General features: G+C 40.8%; 1 protein-coding gene across 1 annotated transcript in view; it reads right to left on the bottom strand.

Moving 5' to 3' along the window:
- Nucleotides 1-18,458, bottom strand: part of TUT4 (terminal uridylyl transferase 4) — a 75,102-nt gene that overhangs the window by 19,431 nt on the left and 37,213 nt on the right. Inside the window, exons 12-17 of the mRNA XM_044675980.1 lie at nucleotides 17,668-17,889; nucleotides 17,041-17,215; nucleotides 11,325-12,043; nucleotides 6,642-6,792; nucleotides 5,773-5,859; nucleotides 3,704-3,807 (exon numbers count right to left, since the gene is read on the bottom strand). Coding sequence (XP_044531915.1) covers nucleotides 3,704-3,807; nucleotides 5,773-5,859; nucleotides 6,642-6,792; nucleotides 11,325-12,043; nucleotides 17,041-17,215; nucleotides 17,668-17,889 — 1,458 coding nt within the window. The remainder of the gene's footprint in view (nucleotides 1-3,703; nucleotides 3,808-5,772; nucleotides 5,860-6,641; nucleotides 6,793-11,324; nucleotides 12,044-17,040; nucleotides 17,216-17,667; nucleotides 17,890-18,458) is intronic.

Below are 18,458 nucleotides of genomic sequence, written 5' to 3'. Positions count from 1 at the left end.
CTTCCTTCCTTCCTTCCTTCCTTCCTCCCTCCCTCCCTCCCTCCCTCCCTCTCTTTTTTTCTCTCCCTCCCTCCCTTCCTTCTTTCTTTCTAACCATGTATTGGTTCTAAGGCAGAAGAGTGGTAGCAGCTAGGCAATAGGGGTTAAGTGACTTGCCTAGGGTTTGAACCTAGAACCTCTTGTCTCTAGGCCTGACTCTTAATCCACTGAGCCACCCAGTGGCCCACAAAGCTTTAATTTTTAACTGTGATGCCACATACTATGGGCACATCACACTATGGAAAGTAGAGAGGACTGGGTTTCAATAATGTCAAGCTATACATCAATTCCATTCCTCAGTTTCAAGAAAGTGAGAGGCAACAGAGTGTGATAGAAAGAACCTAGAACCAGGGGTCAGGAAAATTGGGTTCTCCTGGCTCCAATACTTCTTGGCTGTCTAATGACAGGAAACTATGACTCGTAGCCACAGGCAAGTAAGGTTATTTCTTAGCACCTCAGTCCTTAAGTTTCCAAATTTGTGAAATGGGGCAGCACAGCTCACCCCACTGAGCTTAAAGGATCCTTGTGTGAAAGGTGCTTTAGAAATGTTAAGGCATTGTCTGACCATCCAAGAAGAAGGGCAGCAGCCATCGGGCCAACCTCGCTAAGGCTCAAGTGATGCCTGGATACAGAAGAGTTGAACTTGGGGGGCTGTGAACAAGAGTCACTCTCTTGGGACCCCCAGGCAGCCCTCTAAGACTCTAAGTTCCCAACACAGAGTCATACCCCAAATCCCTCACGTTTGTAACTTTCTGCCTCCTGGCTCCCTGGCTTTCCTTAAGGCTCAGCTCTGACCCCACCTGCTGCCACCATCAGGTAGTGCCACCTGCTAGTACCTTCCCCCAATGGGCCTCCTTATACACTCTGGAAGTCACTCCTGCATTCATAATCATGGGCATACTGCCTCCCTCATATGAATGTGAGTTTGTTCCAAAGGGGCAAGGGCTGTTTTGGTCTTTCTTTTTTAAAAATATTTTATTTTCCCATTTACCTATAATAACAATTTTTTACAAACGTTTTCCGAACTTCTAAGATCCAGATTGTTTCCCTCTCTCCCTTCCCTCCGCCTTCCCAGACAGTGAGCAATTTGATCTGGGTTATACATGTGTTACCATGCAAAACACACTCCCATATGGGTCATTGTTGTAAGAGAATACTCATAGAAAACCAATATAAAACACAAATAAACTAATGTGAAAGGCAGCCTGCTTTGATTTGCTCCTAACTCCACTAGTTCTTTTTTTGGTCCTAGAGCAGTGATGGGCAAACTCTTTAAAGAGGGGGTTCAAAGGAAAGGAAATGCACATCTGTCAGTCTGTTTCTAAGGCAACTCTTTCGAAGTTTCATTGTATTGTATCCTACTCATTGCATTCGTCAGATTAGGAATAATGTCCTGCAGCCAGATAGAACATTTCAGGGGGCCACAGGCCTTAGTTTGCCCATCACTGTCCTAGATCATTGTCTCACTGAGAACCTTGCACAGTTGATCATCCCACAACTGATCAATATTGCTGTTAATGTGTCCAATGGTTTTTGCTTTTCTCTGCATCACTTCTTAGAGGCACAGATTAAGCATTCCCTAAATGTTTGCTGCCAATCTACATGTATGTACATCCTTCCACACACACACACACACACACACAGACAGGAACAGGACCTGGGATTTCACTGGCAGAGGACACTGGGATGAGGAAGGCCCCTTTAGTCATGAAGATCAGCACCTTCTCTAAAACGTAATGGAGAGACCCTGGGAGCACCAAGAGGTTAAAGCCAAGATATGAACAAGGTGGGACTTGGCCAGGTGGGACTTCCTGGATCTCAAGCTTTCTGAAGCCCACAACTCCCTGATACTTTTGTTTGACCATACACTCACATACACACAGCTTCCACCTCTCTCAACCTCTATTTCAGAATTTCAGGATTGGGAACTTCCCTGCATTGCCATAAACTTCTACAAGGAATTGGTGTCAAATGAGCCATTTTTCTCTTTTAATATTCAAGAGCCCATGGGATCATCCCCAGAAAGAAACAAAGCCTGCCCAGTGTCTCACCCTCTGATTACTATTTTTGTTACAGCAATTCAGGATGAACAAGATGTGCGAACAGCGCCCATACCAATAAAATGGTCACAGTGCTGCCTGCGCAGCTTTCTCCTTCAGAATAATTCACTCCTTCTTCTGCACAACACTACTGACAATTTTCCTCTTTCCTTAGTTTTGCTTTGGAAAGCAAACACAGAAATAGTGACTAAAAATGAATCACATTTTCTGTTAAACAAAAATAGCAAAGATTACAATCTTTTCTTAGATAAAAAAGCCAAATCCAAAGTCCCTTCTGTCAGCTCCTTCCATTTCATGATGTACATGGAAAGCAGGCAGCCTGCCTCTCTCTGGATAAAGAGGCCCCAGAAGTGGGCGTATATGGAATTCACTGCAGTCCTGCAGCTTCTCCACAGAATAGGAAACAGCTCCTCAGGACCCAATGAAAGAAGCATGCAGCGGAGACCACCATCTTTAGAGTACCATCAAAGAAGTGACTTTGGTATGAAAGGGAAAAGGGCAGCTTCTCTCCAACTGCTGAGGCCACCACAAATAGTCGTGTATGCCCCTGTAGCCTGAAGTGGATTCAGAATATGGCTTCATATCAAACCTTTTATAAAAAGTAGCTCAATTTTTACTCATGATTTCATACATGTCAGTGTCAGATTTGGGATCAAGAACTGGCCAGGACACACTAACTTAACTTCTATCTCTGAGAGGGCTACTATACTGATGAATCAAGGCTTTGCCTTAGCTATCATTTCCCTGGATTTTTAGCAAACACAGTTTTAGCAGAACTAGGTGTCCTGTAGCAATCTTAGCTGGCTGAAGTCACTCCCTCTCTCTCCACAAGCCTTTCCACCCCCACTGCTGCTAAAGGAGTCTCCATCCTTCAGAGCCTCAGTCACCAATGCTTCCTTAGGCTCCATCATCCAATTTCCAAATCTCACAGAACTGTGCCATGGCGGCCCCCACTATGGAGATCACTGGTCCACACTACTCCAATACTTTGCCTCCTGATTAGACTCCCTTACCTCAAAAGTCCCTCCCTACTCCAGCCCAGACTCCAAATAGCTGGCAATCTCATTTTCCTTAAGTCCAGAGCTTACCATGAATTATCCTACTCAGTGAACTTTTCTGGTTCCCTGTTACCTTTAGGACAAACCACAGAAATCCCATTGAGCTTTTAAAGCTCTTCACCATCTGGCCCCAGTGACCTGTCCAGTCTCCTTAAGGATTCTAGGACACTAGGATTCAGCCAAACTGACCTGTGCACTCCCCAGATGTGGAATTGGTACCCTTTTCTTCATCTCACAGAACCCATTCTTCCTTGAGGGCACGGTGCTGGAATTGCCTTGGACATAATGCCCTTCCCAGCCCCACAACTGTCAGGACTCTCTTCCTAACTCTCTTGTATTCATTATTTCTTAATATTTAGAAATGTTCCTATCTTTCCTGAATGTGTATTCTTGATGTCTTTCCTCTCAACAGATAACAAGGCCTATAACAAAGGGCATCTTCATTATGCACCAGAGGAGTTTGACAAATGTTTTCTGAATCCTTTAGAATAGATCACAAAAACTTCTTACAGCAATACCAACCCGCCCTACAACACTCAAGGTTACCTCGGCATTTTCGTGGCCATCGAGCGTCATGCAGATATCAAGATCGCTGTCCCGGAATCCAAACCCATTCTTTGAAGATCCAAATAAGCAAAGTCTGGCCTTTTCTAATCAAAAGAAGAAACCAAAATGTATAAGGTCTATGTACCCAGTCCTCCAAAAAGTGGGATTAATGGGGAGAACTCAGCAAAATTCTTGTGTAACAAAGGAGAGCAGATGGAGAAAAACATCAAGCCTGAGATAGAAACTGAACAAGAAATCAGGAGGCTCTTCAAGTGGTCGTGTGCAAAGATGATTTGTAAGTATACAGACCTCCTTCTGATGGGACAGATCAGAAAGGGGTATAGCAAGGGCCAATTGTGAAGGCTAAATTTTCTCCAAGGCCTCCTGTTCCTCAATGGGAATCCCCCCACCTCCACCCTGTAGCACCCATTGGCAGTCTAGCTGAGATATTACCAAATTGTGCACCTTAGGGAACTAGTTAAAAGAGAGGGCTCAGGGACACTCTAGGGTGCACTGCTCAGGATGACTTTTTTTGGGTTCCTTGGGTGCAAAAAAGGATCCCATAAGGGCTCTTTGCCCTTTACAAAGCAGCAAGGCAGAGCAGGGAGGATATATGATAGACCTGGAATCCAGACAGCTGGATCTGGCTCACTGTGTGACTATGAATAAGGGACCAAAACACCCTTTTCTAACCAACCTTTAGGATACTTTAAAGTAAGGTTCTGAGGAGCCAGGACTGAGAGCTAGAAAGGACCTTAGGGAACTTTCTGTTCAATTCCCTTCTTTTACAGATAAGGAAACTAAGGCTCTGAGGGAGAAATAACTTGCCCAAGTCTCAGGACATGAATCCGGGTAGTTCCTTTTCATTTCTGAAAACTGTATGACCTTCTCCAGGAGGCCAGCTCAGATTGCTCCAGTTAGAAAATAACCTTGTCTCCTGCTACTTGGACTTCTTCTAGACATTTTATCTTGTAATTTAGTTATCTGTATATAAATCGCTCCTCCCAATTAGCTTCTGGGATGCAGGTATTATCTTTTTTTCATTTCCGCAACCTGAATAACTAGCATCCTGCTGGGCAGGAAGTACTTTTGAAATGGATTTTCAAAAGATATGATCATGCCTACCTACTGTCTTAAAAAAATTCTACCAAAGAAAACCAAGGATTTAGATTGAGGCTGTTTCTGGATGACAAAATGCATTTTTTAATAGACTAACTGATTTCTTTAAAAAAATCATCATAAATTTATTCCTACTAGCAACTCGACTACTTTTGTAGAGTTGAGAGCTCCTCTCTAGGTGAAGCAATTCGTACTGAATCTTGAAAATCACTGGTTTAATTAAATATCACCTTGGTAAAAACAAAGGGCAACTTTTTCTCCCTAAAGTAAGCAATTTATTTCATAGAAGCTATTTATCAGTTGGAAGAGGGTATTCACTCAGACCTACTTCCATTTTGTCATGGAATTCAAGATTCTCTCATTCAATCCATTCATTTTATAGGTGGAGAAACAGGCCCAAAGGCTATAGAGACTACTGGCCAAGTTTGTGTACACAAGGTAGTAAAAGCAGACAAAATTTAAATCCAAGACTCTTCAAGCCACACCCAAGTGCTCTTTCCATCAGAAGGCTATTTTGATTCAAAGTTACTTTCCTAAAAACTTGCACAATAATTGTGACAATCTTGTTGAAATCTCAGAGTATACATGAGTGCTTCTACTTCTAAAGAAATGGGCAGTTTTTGTGGCTAGAGTTGTTGCATTCTTTGTACCAGGACCCCCAGCGTTGGCCTGCATGGGGCCTGACACAGAGTAATGTTTCATGCTTGTTGAATGACTGAGTGATCAGGAAGTGAAAAGGAATTTGAGACCTGGGTTCCATCAACACCTCCCATATGCATGGTATGGAATACAAACCAGGCTAAGAGTTAATTACTTGCCACCAGTATAAATTCATTTTTACTCCTCCAACTGACAATTTTTCTCTCTCCAAACATGACAGTGTATTATTATGTACTAAAGACCAGCTCACTGGAATAAGGAAAACTGTACGGCAAATTTAAACAACATACCATTATATTCTTTTTGAATAAACCTTTCCAAACTGGCTAAAATTTGCTCCCTGCTTTGTTGTTCAGAAAATGGAGGTGATAATTCATCTAAGAGGGGAAAGAAGAAAAGTTAAAAACAATGAAATATGATCATGCATTTGTTTTTTTAACTAAAATCTGTTCCTCTATTTCGTCATTATTATATGAATGTTTAGGGCAAGGGGGGAGCAGAAAAGTATCTGATAGGTCCCCTATTTCATAACTTACCAAAGGTTTTCTAAAGCATCAATTCTATATACTGCCCTCACATGACCTCTAAACTAAACTTCCATCATTCTCAAAAGGGAGCCCTCCTCTCTACAGCCAGGCCTGACATTTCATTCTCCCTCAAATAGAATGGGATATGTGTTTCTGCTTCTTGTTCATGCTGTTGCAAATGGAAGGCCTTCTCCCTCTTCCTTCAAGGACAAGAGCCAGAATTCACCTCCTCTCTGAAGTCTTACTTGCTCAACACCTCAAAGCCCTCAGTGACTTTTCTCTTCCCTGAATCTCTAACCGGATTCTTGAGTGGATCCCATAATTCAACTATCTCTTAAAATTGGTATTATTCTCTGGTTCTTGTTCTCAAACTAAATTCTTTAAAAGGGAGAAAGCGTTTGTTTCTTCCTCTGATAGTATTTTCATAAGAGAAACATGAAGTCATTGAAATATTTTAACTTTTGCTCATCTCTGGCAATGCTATAGCTGTCAATGTACTATTACCAAGTAGGTTAACAGGCATCTTTCAAGCAGAGAAGTCTGGGCTACAGATCTCCACAGTTTTCAGAAGCTTTTATTATTATTGTAGGTCATAATTTAGTCCTAGCCATTTCTGGTAAAAATGTACTCACCAAAGCATTTTTTACAAACTAGATCAAGTATATCCCGAAATCGGTATGTCATTGGTGGCAGCGGTTTGAGATCAATTTTCTTGAAATCATCTGGACAGTCATTCTTGGAGTGACCATCTCGCTTGCAGATGCTACATACTATAGTCGGAGGCTGAAGAAACACAAAGGAAGAAAAGCTACATTTCCCAGCCACTAGAATTCCTCGTCAATATGTCTGAGATATGCACAATCAGAATGGGTTAAAAAATCTCCCTTGAACCAATAGCTTCCATTTCCTTTTTTTTTTTCAAAGTTGTTGATGGATTAGTAGCAAAATGTACATAGTAAGTAACTAAATGGCCAAAAAAATAGTATTTTAGAATTCTAGAAAATAGTATTTTAAAAAAACCAAAGCTTGAAAAATTCTTTATTAATCTTGAATAAATAGCTGATTAATTAATCAGCTAAAGTAAAAAGCCACTGTCTATAATATTCTAGTAACTAATGAAATAGATTTATTTTAAGTAATGGGCTTCTCATATTGTCATCCTTTATGGTGAAAGGTCTTGCAAAGATAGAGAGCCAGAGGAAGTAGTACCAATGATCTCCTTTTCTGAGACTCAGACAATAGGCTGGTGAATAAGGGTGCAATTGCACCCCTGCCTCCAAAAAAATAAATCAGTAACAATAAAAATAGCTAACATTTATATAGCCTTTACTATGTGCGAGGCACTGTCCTAAGCTTTGCATTTTCTTAAATAAGAGATTTATATTGAACTGCCATACTTTCTAAAACATACTTCTTCAGGTAATCTATCTCTTGTCACTGCACTTCATGGAGTACTTAGGTATGGAGGCAGAAAGGTTTTATAGTTTATTGCTAGATAATAATGTCCTTGTTTTCCTTAATAATCCAATTAGCTTACATGTTATCAATTTCATCATATCAATTGTATTTTAGTTACACATACAAAATCTGGACTAATTTGACTCAGTAAAAATAGTATGCACCTTTACCCTTAATTTGCCATTTGGAGTTTAAATGTCTTTGAAAAAGTAGTGCAGGTAAGGCAATTTTACTAAAACCAGAAGGAAAACAAACCATAAGAGTCACAGATAAGGAGATGCAACTGCTCAACGAGAGCATGACCATCCAAAGCATTCCCCACAGCAACACTGAAGCAGTACTGTGAATTTGGAGTAAATTCATCACTGCACACCAATACCAGGCTGTTTCTGCTCCAGCAGGTACATGGCACCTCACAAAAAAATTATACTCAAAAAAAGACATTTTCCACTTCATGATAAACTCTTTATGGCCAGCAGATCAAAGGATTGCTTTTACAAGGATCAAGTTTGACTTTTTAAAATCTAAATTTCAACTGCCAAAAGACAGGTTAGATATCAGAGTCCAATTTTCTAACTTTATAAAGAAAGACTAACCTTTTGCCTTTTCACTTTTCTCTCCTCTCTTCTATAACCCTTCTTCATAGCATGACCTCCAATCTCTTGACTTCTCAATTCTCAGCCTGGTCATCTCCCCAGCACTAGTCACTTTCTTCTCTTCTCACCATCTTAGCCTCTTCACTAGTGAAACAGTTCAACTCTACACTGTCCTTCTGAGTCTCTGGCCCCCTTTCGCCCTGCCATGCCTCTGCCTTGTATCACTCACTCAACCATTTGTTGCTTTCACTCCTATAACATTAAGGTGAAGAAAATTACACACCTGCTCTGACTGGGTCCATTACAAATCTATGTTCTATAATCTCAATTGGGCCCTCTCTGCTGCTTGGCAATCTCCTATACCTCCACTCTCCCACTCTTCCCAGAAGCTCTTCCAAACCTTTTCTGCCCTCTTCAAACCTCCCTGGGTCATCCTTCTTGCCACTCTCAGCTGAGAATCTTGCCTTGTAAAGAAAAAATTGAGGCCATTTGCCATGAGCTCCCTCTTCCTTATCTCCCAACACTCACTCCGTTACCAAAGAAAAGGTGGCTTTATTCCTTATCAAAGCTGATCCTTCTATCTGCACAAGTGATTCCACTCCATCCTATTTCCTCCAATAGATTGCTATCCTCTCTCATGCCCACTCTCTCACTTATCTTCAATCTTTACTTCTTTGCTAGCTTTGCTCCTTCCCTACTGCTTAGAAAAACCTTCATTTGATTTTTTCATCCCTGATAACTATTGTCCTCTATCTCCTCTGCCCTTTGTAGCTTGGACACCTGGAAAAAACCATCTACAATTTGTTCCTCAACTTTCTCTCTTCTCAATGCCTTCTTAACCCCTCATAGTCTTGGCCTTTGATCTTCTCATTCCACCAAAACTACTTTTGTCCGAAGGTATTAATGATTTCCTAGCTTGCCAAATCCAGTGGCCTTTTCTCAGTCCTCATTCTCCCTGACCTCTCTGTAAGTCTGTTGATATATTCTTTCTGCCTAGGTTTTCCAGACACCATTCCCTCCTGGGTTTCCTCCTACCGCCCTGGCCACTTCTCAGATTCCTCACACTATAGAACACTATTCTGGGCCCCCTTCTCTTCTCTCTCTCTATACTATTTCATGTAGTGGTCTCATCAGCTCCCATAGATTTAATTACCATCTCTATGATGATGATTCTCAAATCTACCTTTCTTGCTCCAATCTCTCTGTCAACTTCTAATCTCTATCTGCTTTTCAGACAATTTGAATTGGATGTCTTAAACTCACTACTTCCAAAAAAGCACTCATTATCTTTCCCCCTAAACCTTCCTCTAACTTCCCTATCAATGTAGAGGGCAATTCCTCCTTCCAGTCCCTCAGGTCCACAACCTATAAAGTCATCCTGGACTCCTCACTTTCATTCCCCTGTCCTCACCCAAACTATTGCCAAAGTTTATTGATTTACCTCTGTAGCATCTCTTGAATACATCTCATTTCATCTCCTCTCCTCCCCTGACTCAGCCCTGGCTCTACCGTAGGCCCTCATCACTTCATGCTTGTACTGCTACAATAGTTGCAAGGAGGTCTCCCTGCCTCAAATCTCTCCCCACTCCACTCCATCTTCTGTTCAGCCACTAGACTGATTTTACTAAAATGCAGGCACAATCATGCCAACTTCCTACTCAATATACTGCAGTGGCTCCTCCCTATCCTCTGTTTACCCTTCAAAGCCCTTCATAGATTAGGCCCTTCCTCCCTTCCAGGTCTTCTCCTATTTCTCTCCCCCTTCACAATTTGATCCAGTGACAATGACCCCCTGGCTGTCTCAATAATAAGAAACTTCATCTATTGGCTCTGTGCATTTTCTAGGACTGTCTTCTGTGTCTGGGATGCTCTCTTTCTTCATCTCTGCCTGACTTCCTTTACGTCTCCTACAGGAAGCCTTCTCCCTTTTAATTACTTCCTCCTTATCGTGTATATAGCTTGTTTTGTAGATATTTGTTTGCATGTTGTCAACCCCATTGGACTGTCAGCTCCTTGAAGGCAGGGGCTATCTTCTACTTCTTTTTTGTGTCCCCAGGACCTAACACAGAGCCTGGCACCTGGTACGTGCTTAATAAATGCTTACTGAATGAATGAATGAAGGCAGTAGTATAGAATGAAGTGACTCAAACAGTTTTACTTTTAGCAGAATTTCCTCAGGATTGAGCAAGTTTCTGATGATAGAATTTATTACTGGGTCACAGGATCATACATTTAAGAGGTATACAAGCCCCTCAAGGGCCATCTAGTCCAATTGGGGTCACACTGAGGCAGGAACTGGGTAGGGAGGAAGGGGTCTTCCCAACTCTAAGCACAAGCTCCCTGGGTGCCATTCACTGACAAGGCAACCAAAGATTATGTTCATTTTATGCTAGGCATTTCTTTTTTTTTTAAACCCTTACTTTCTGTCTTAAATTCAATACTGTATATCAGTTCCAAGGCAAAAGAGGACTAGGCAATAGGTTATGTGACTTGCCCAGGGTCAAATAGCTAGGAAATGTCTGAGGCCAGATTTGAAGCTGGGATCTCCCATCTCTAGGCCTAGCTGTCTATCCACTGAGCCATCTCATTGCCCCTAGACAACATTTCATTATAAACATTATCCCTTTGCAAATATTTTCCCTTTTTACAGAGAGAAAAACAGATTTGTAATTGGTCAAGTTAAACCCAGAGAGTAGCTAAGTATGAAAGATAAGATTTGACTACTAAAGATTTTGGTTCCTAGTTCAGCTCTCCCCAAAAGACCATTGTAGGGTTATTACCAACAATTAAAAAAAAAAGTATTAAATGCTCTGTGAATATGCAACATTCTTTAATGTGGCAGAGAAAAGATATAGTTTGCCAAGTAGGGAAAATAAGTAAATTAGGAATTGCCTGATTTTGTCATGTTTTTAGGGCTACGAGTCACCCTAACTCAGTTCTCTGTGATATGGGAAAGGGAAGCCAATGATTTGGGAAAAAGTACTGAAACTTCTTTTAGAACTTAAAAGGACCATATGACTTTAAAAAAAAAAAAAGACAACTATAGCAGAAACATGAATAGTAGAAGACTCATCTGTCAGATAAGAGTAAAAGAAACACTGAAATATGGTTCCAGAGCAACAGTCCCAACAAAGGCAAATATGAACACTCAAGACTGGCTCTCTAAATTGTGAAGAGATCCCAGGCTGAATGATGACTGCCCCAGCGGCCTTGGATCCTACACTTTTAAAGCTCTGTTTCTGAGAGAAAGCGTTGTCCTACCTTGCCAGAAGTCAAAATAAATTTATCAAACACATAATGCATTTCTGGAGGGCAGAGCTGATCTTCTTCTTGAAGGTCAGAAGCTTCTGCCAGACCTTGGCAGTGGGGAGAGGTAGCTGATGTGTCAATGTCAGTGCATGGAATCGTCGGCGAACACTTTGTTTCCAAATCTGGCCTGCAGGGGGTCCCCTCAAGTTCATTAATGGCGTCTGGGTCAGGTGACCCGTGTTCATGGCAGTTACACTGGTGGCCGAGCTCATCTTTCGAACAAGTTTCTGACGGCTCTAAATCGTGTTGCTCTTCAAGAGGTTTGGGCTCTGATTCACAGCCATCCTTCTCACCAGGACTGGAGTCAGGGGCATCCAGCTTCTTTACCAAATGGCCTACATCCTTCCTATATCTCTGGGATGTACACTCTGTTTCATTACAGTCATCAGACTGACAAATGTGAGCTCCACTCCTACTTCCTGGGTTGGTCTTCTCTACATTTTCCCCCTGGAGAGGGCCACAACTGGTGCCCACATCTCCAGATTTAGCAGGTCTCTTGTTGCTCATTTTTCCCCTCTCCTTCTTCCTGGAATCCACCTTAGACTTATTCCCGTCTTTACTCTGAGGACAAGCAAAATATTTATAGGCTGTCCTGAACCTCTCCAGGATATATTCAAACACCATCTGGCTATTCAAACTCCGTGCAACATTCCTCTTGAGTGCAAAAGGGTCTAGTGAAAAAGAAAAAGGCCATCATATTAATACCTATTTCTAGAACACACTGAAAAATCCATGCCCTAGCTCATTACCCTATGACTTTCATCTCAAAGTAAGGCACGGTCCTGACTTCATGGAACAGGGGACAAAGGCATGGACTTGAATCCCATAGACTGGCCAATAAATTCTACGAGCAGTGCTGAGTGACGCTTGTCTAGGGGAGGGGGCAGCAGGGGCAGACTGAGGGTCCACTGAAATGAGCCCTGGGTTTGGAGTGAGAATCAGATTTGAAATCTCTCTTGGCTGGCTAAGCTGTGTGTGACCATGGACAAGTCACTTCCCTTGAGTCCTTTTGTGGGCAAAGTGAAAGGGATGGCTGGCCTAAGGGGATCTCTAATGTCCTTTTCAGTTCCAATCCTAGGACACTAGGACACAGCATCTGAACTGAGTCTGGAAGGATGAAGAGGATGGAACCACAGACAAAAAGAACCAAGTGTTAAGGATAAAGGCAAGGGAAAGGAAGGGAGAAGAACCATTGGTCAAGGAAAAAAGGCAGGAAGTCCATCCAGAATTAGATAAAACAAAATTTATAATAGGAAAATAAGCAAGAATGTTAACAGGAATTATGAAAAAAAAAATGAAGGGCTACTATCAGATTTTTGAATAGATTAAAAGCAGTATTCTTTTAGAACTGAATAAAAGAAACCAGGTCAATGAAACAGAGTGAAGGACTCAGAAGCAGCAACCAATGAATGTGAGATAGATCCTGCTGTCTGAGGACCCAAAGGAAAGGATCTTAGACCCCACTGTGGCAAAAAAGGAGTTTAAGAGATCCATGATGAGATATTCCTAAATGAATGTCTGAAAATTTCATAAACCACTTTTAAGAAAAAATTATTAGATATTAGATAGAATGATAGCTATCTATTGTGGGCAATTTAAAAAATCATATGACAGGTGGGAAAATTATTATATAGATTTTGAGGAAAAGTACAACAAACTGCTATATGAATGTAATGGAAAATGACTGGAGTTATATGTTACATAATTATCACAGGCTAGATGTAACAACATATTATATAACCATATATTCCATAAGGAATGGCAAAAAAAAATTTTTTTAGGAAAGATGTGTGTGACCTGATGCAGAGAAAGCAAATCAAACTAGGAAAATACAAAGACCTCAAAAAAGTAAATGAAGAAAACACTAAAAGAAAAAAATAATCCTCCTCCATTTCTATCAGATGTAATGGCTGAGAGAGGTGGGAGACCAAGGGAGCTAATGTATGTATTGAGATAAGTTCAAGCTTTGTATTGGGCTGGCTTTGCTTACCTGCTTTGTGACTGTGCATGGCAGGTAATATGGAGGAACTTTATGAGGAAATGGTATAAACAAACCAAAAAAAGGATCCAAAATAAAACATATTGGGAGGATAGGATTATTTGATAAAAATGTGACATTTGGAACTAATATAATAGTGAGAACCATTTCTCAATGGGTTAAAGCATGTGAATTCTTGAGGGGAAGGAATAAATTGTTAATCATAAGAGAAATGCCAATTAAGACAATGCTATGGTACCCTCCCATGTAGCCATCCAACTGACAAAGTTCATCTATGCTGAAATGTCACAGATCTGTGATTCCTTTGGTGTGGGAACTCCCACCAACACATGTTATAACCCATCTCTAATTTCTGGTCTAAGAAAGCTGTTGAGTTTCAGGGAGATGAAATGATCACCCAGCTGGCACGAATGAGGGTCTGAGACTGGATCTGATCCAGGTCCCAAGGATGCATTAAAAAGGAAAAATGACCTATCTATACAAAATTATTCACAGTCACTTTATTTGCAATAATGAAAAAATGGAAAAAAATAAATCTGTGTCCAAGATTGTGGAATGGCTAAATTGTGGCATATTAACATAGTGGAATATTATTTCATCTTAAAAATTATAAATGAAAAGGACAAAGAAATATGAAAAAATCTTTATGAAGTAGTGCAAAGAAAATAAAAATCAGAATGACAACACATGGTGACTTTGCCTACACTAAAACAGCAATGAAAATCTCACAAGTTTGATGGAAAAGAGATTAGAAACACAAAGTGATTTTTGTACCAAAAAAAGAGAGAAATGTTCAGAATTCAGTTTTATTTGAGCTTTTATGCCTCATTGTATGATATTTGACAAGATTATTATTTTTAAAAGAAAGGTGGCTGTATGAGATGGTCAATACCTGAGAAGCGCCACACACTATAGTTAATCTCACTGGAGATTCCCTGTGGTCCTTCTCCCATCTACCACCTCCCTCCTCGGGTCCTCTTTTAAGCCTTCAGTGCTCAGAATCCTGGAGTAAAGAACACTGATTTAAACTAAACTTATAAGAGAGTAATCAAGACAGAAAAATGAGAACAAACAAGCAAGGCATCAGGTTGTAGGCTTTTCAAGCTGATCTACATCCATTTAGCCCATGGGATTTAGATCTGGCTTACCTCTCTCATTTTACCAGTAAAGAAATGGAATCTTTGAGAGAGGAAGGGACTTGCCCAAGGCCCTAGAGGTGGGATTCTCCTCCAGAGCTTCTAACTCCAAATTCAGGGCTCTTTCCACTGCTCTCCTTCTTGACAACTTCTGCTACCATCAAAGGCAGTGACTTTGTGATGTACAAATTTTTTTCCCCAAAACCTCTTAAGAGCTGGTTGTGATGTCAACTAATGCACATTCATTGTTGTAATCAAGTTAATATAATCATCAATATCTGTAAGCCTTGTTATATGCCTATGGACTGCTATCAACAGACCATCTAGCACCTCCACTGGAAGAGATGAATGTTGAAATTCCAGCTCTTGATGTGTGACTTTGGGAAAGTCACTCTCCTCTTCTCTGGGCCTGTTTCCTTATCTCTAAATTACTCACACTGTGTCTGGGTGATCCATAGTCTCTCCCAAGTAAAATGCCTAGAACCTTCCATATATATATATATATATATATTTTTTTTTTTTTTTTAATTTTTTTTTTAAACCCTTGTACTTCGGTGTATTGTCTCATAGGTGGAAGATTGGTAAGGGTGGGCAATGGGGGGTCAAGTGACTTGCCCAGGGTCACACAGCTGGGAAGTGGCTGAGGCCGGGTTTGAACCTAGGACCTCCTGTCTCTAGGCCTGACTCTCACTCCACTGAGCTACCCAGCTGCCCCTCCTTCCATATATTTTTACTTCCACTTATTTCTCTAGAAACACAACACTTATGAAAAGAATGGAGAAGAGGTATTTTAGTGGGTTGTTTTAAATCTTGAAGATAAACATCTTTCCCAAAATTATCATCAAAAGACAGGACAAACTTTCTCAGACTTAGGAGGATAAAAGAAACTTGAAGGATGAACAGGCCTTACGTCTTAGCCAACTTTTTGTAGCTCCTTTTTCTCCTTCCCAATTCTCTATCTTGTTTGCCAAAAGGGAGAAAGGATAGGGTAAAGGGTTCAGAGTAATGCAGTGGCGTGGAAACTGCAGTGAATATAAGAAGCAGTTGGCCTGAGTTACTAGTTGTGAGATCTTCAGCAAGCCACCTCAGTTCTAATGTCAGTTTCTTTATCAAATGGGGATGATAATATTGATAGTACCTAATGACTGTTAGTGAGAAAAGCCCTTGGTAAATATTAAAAAGCTCTCCCTAGGAGAGCCCCAGGATGCAATAATTACATATTTCCTCCAAGTCCAGAAGGGCAACAGTAGATGCCATCCTAATAGTGAGGAAGTATAAAGCTCTGGTGGCTCTGTTAAAATAAGTGAAAAGAGGGGGAAAAATACTTAAAATCATAGACCATGATTCAATTTCCTACTCTAAATAAGTTTAGAAAAACTTCATGGAGTTCAAACTTCTGAATGCAAATTTTATAAGTTGTTCTATTATTTTCCGTCTAAAAGGCTAAAAGTTTTCATTGTGTTCTTGGTATCGTACTTTTGGGGATTATCAAGTACTATTTTTCTAAAGTTAAGGAACACTTAACAAATATTCTCAACAACTATTTAGGTAGATGATTGGAGGATAAGAAGAGAATGAAACAAGTGAATTCAATAAGAATGGGTGAAAGAGTCAACAAGTTTTTTTAAAAAAGACATCAAATATTAAATAGTCTCCTAGAATCTCAGCACTGAAAGAGCTCTAATCCACCATCCCTCCCTTTACAATTTAGGAAGCTGAGGCCTATACAAGGGAAAGGATTTCATCCAGGTCAAAGAATACTGTTGAATAAGAATGGCAGCCAATTATTTACAGAGATCTTTAAGTGTCCTCACAATAGTTTTGGAAGATAGATAGAAGATTATCCCTCAGTTTACAAGTGAAAAACTAAGGTTCCAGGAGGAAGTGACTGGCTCATGGTGACACAGTTCTCAAAGCAGTGCTCAAACCCAACTCATTCTACCTCCAAATTTTCCACAATGCCTGCTTTCTTCTTAGAGAAAACTACTCTAGGAGAAAGCCATGCACTTTACACAGCAAGAAAATTGGGTGATTAGAGCAGGATGTGAGACCTTGGCCCTAGGCCTTAGCTACAATCATACCATCCATCATTATCATTGTGGTTGGGACCTAGGACATCACTGATGCAGGGAGCTCATGGTGCACAAACTCCCATCACCAATGCAGAATGGCCATTCACCACTATGATATGTATCTTATTTCATAAGTAGTAGAGAATACAAACGGTATTTGGGTGATCCTGAACCAAATCACTGCCCACCTCCAATCATCTACAAGTGCACACCCATCTATAAAATGACCAAGTTGGACAGGATGACTTGTATGGCTCATTCAGACACAAAGTACCACATTTGTGTGTGTCAGACCTCTCTGGGTCATTTGTTAAACAAACTACGGAAAACAGGAAATGGTGACCTCGTGGCATAGAAAGCATTGCATAGAAACTGAGGCATTCAAAATGCTGTATTAGAAACAGACAAGAAGTGACACAGAAATGAATACTTTCTAAATGAAATAACACACATCATCCCACCTTCAATGGCTATTCGCCTTTTAGGCCAGTTTTTGTTCTCTCGTGTTAAGAGTTCTTGTACCCGTACGCTTATGACATATTCCTCCAAAGCAAATTCCAGTGTGTAAAACTTTAACAGCTCTAACCATAATTGTCCCAGGGACACCTGATTTGGTATTTCCAACGCTAAAGGAGACTGGAAGAGAAAAGATAGTTGTTGTCACGTAAGCCTGACTGCAATGAATACTTTGACACTCCAGAAAAGCCTGGGGCCCCATGGTCTTGTATGGGTGCCCCTAAATATTTGAAGGATTATATGGCAGATCTTCTAGAGAGAATTCATGGGAAACCATTGGCAAGAATTGCACTGAACAGGAAGGCACAGAGGGCTCAAAATGTGGTATCTAAACCTGGCTCTGTCACTAATCAACTGTTATTTGGAGGGAGGACCCAAGCCAATGAAATTACGGATCTTAAGAGTATTCACTAATTTAAACTAAGTCAATGCTTAAAAAACAAATCCAAATTCAAACTCAAAGAAGTAACTCTTAAGAAAACACCTGAAGTATCTCTTAGGACTTAGAAAGCCTAGTCATGAAAGAGCAGGCAGGAGAAGGAACCCCCAAGCAGGATATAAGGAAGGCTCACCTTGCCATGTCTCTCCTTGGCAGCACCACTCTGAGGGTCCGTTTCTGAGCTGGTTGCCTTCTTAGTGCCACTTCTCTGATCAGCTTTGGCTTTATTTTCAGAGGTGCCCGAGTTCTTCCCAGGCCCACTGGGCAAAGGTCTGTATTCCCACTTCACAAACTTCTCATCTTCAATGCCCTTCAGCTGGTGCTCATCGACTCGTTTGGAGTCAAAGCCTTCAATCTACAACAAAAGTATCCCAAGCTGGTCAAGGTAAGTAATTAAAAAGAATTTTAGTTTAACAGAAAAACCAAAACTTCACCTTACTAAGAGAAAATCTGCAAATGGATACACTTCACTGAACACGACAGTACCCACACATTCTGCAACTTTCATTAAGAACCATGGGCAGAGTTCTGGGTGAGTGAATTTTAGGAAGATTTAGAGTGTAGATAAAATACCTGCCTACATTCATGGAGCTATAGAGGAAGAGTAGAAAAATACAAAGACAATTAACACTAGAGACCCCCTTAGGTGAAGGAGCCCCTTCCTGAGGGAGGCGTGAGAGCTTTGGGGCACTCCTTTGCTCTTAAGCCTATATTCACAAGCAGGGAACCACAGTACAGAAAGGAAACTTCTTAGAGGAACACACTTCAAAAAATCCACTTTTCAATTTGATCTTAAACACTGAGAAGACTCAATCCTGATTAGATCTGTTTTAAAGTCACCACATCTTTCACAACCCTATTTCCATTAGGAGCCCTTCTTTTGTCCATTATCCTTGACCCCCCCAGGGCCTGGAGGAGAAGGAG

The sequence above is a fragment of the Gracilinanus agilis genome, chromosome 4, assembly GCF_016433145.1.
Source record: "Gracilinanus agilis isolate LMUSP501 chromosome 4, AgileGrace, whole genome shotgun sequence".
NCBI lineage: Eukaryota > Metazoa > Chordata > Mammalia > Didelphimorphia > Didelphidae > Gracilinanus > Gracilinanus agilis.
This window is presented reverse-complemented; position numbering and strand designations above follow the sequence as displayed.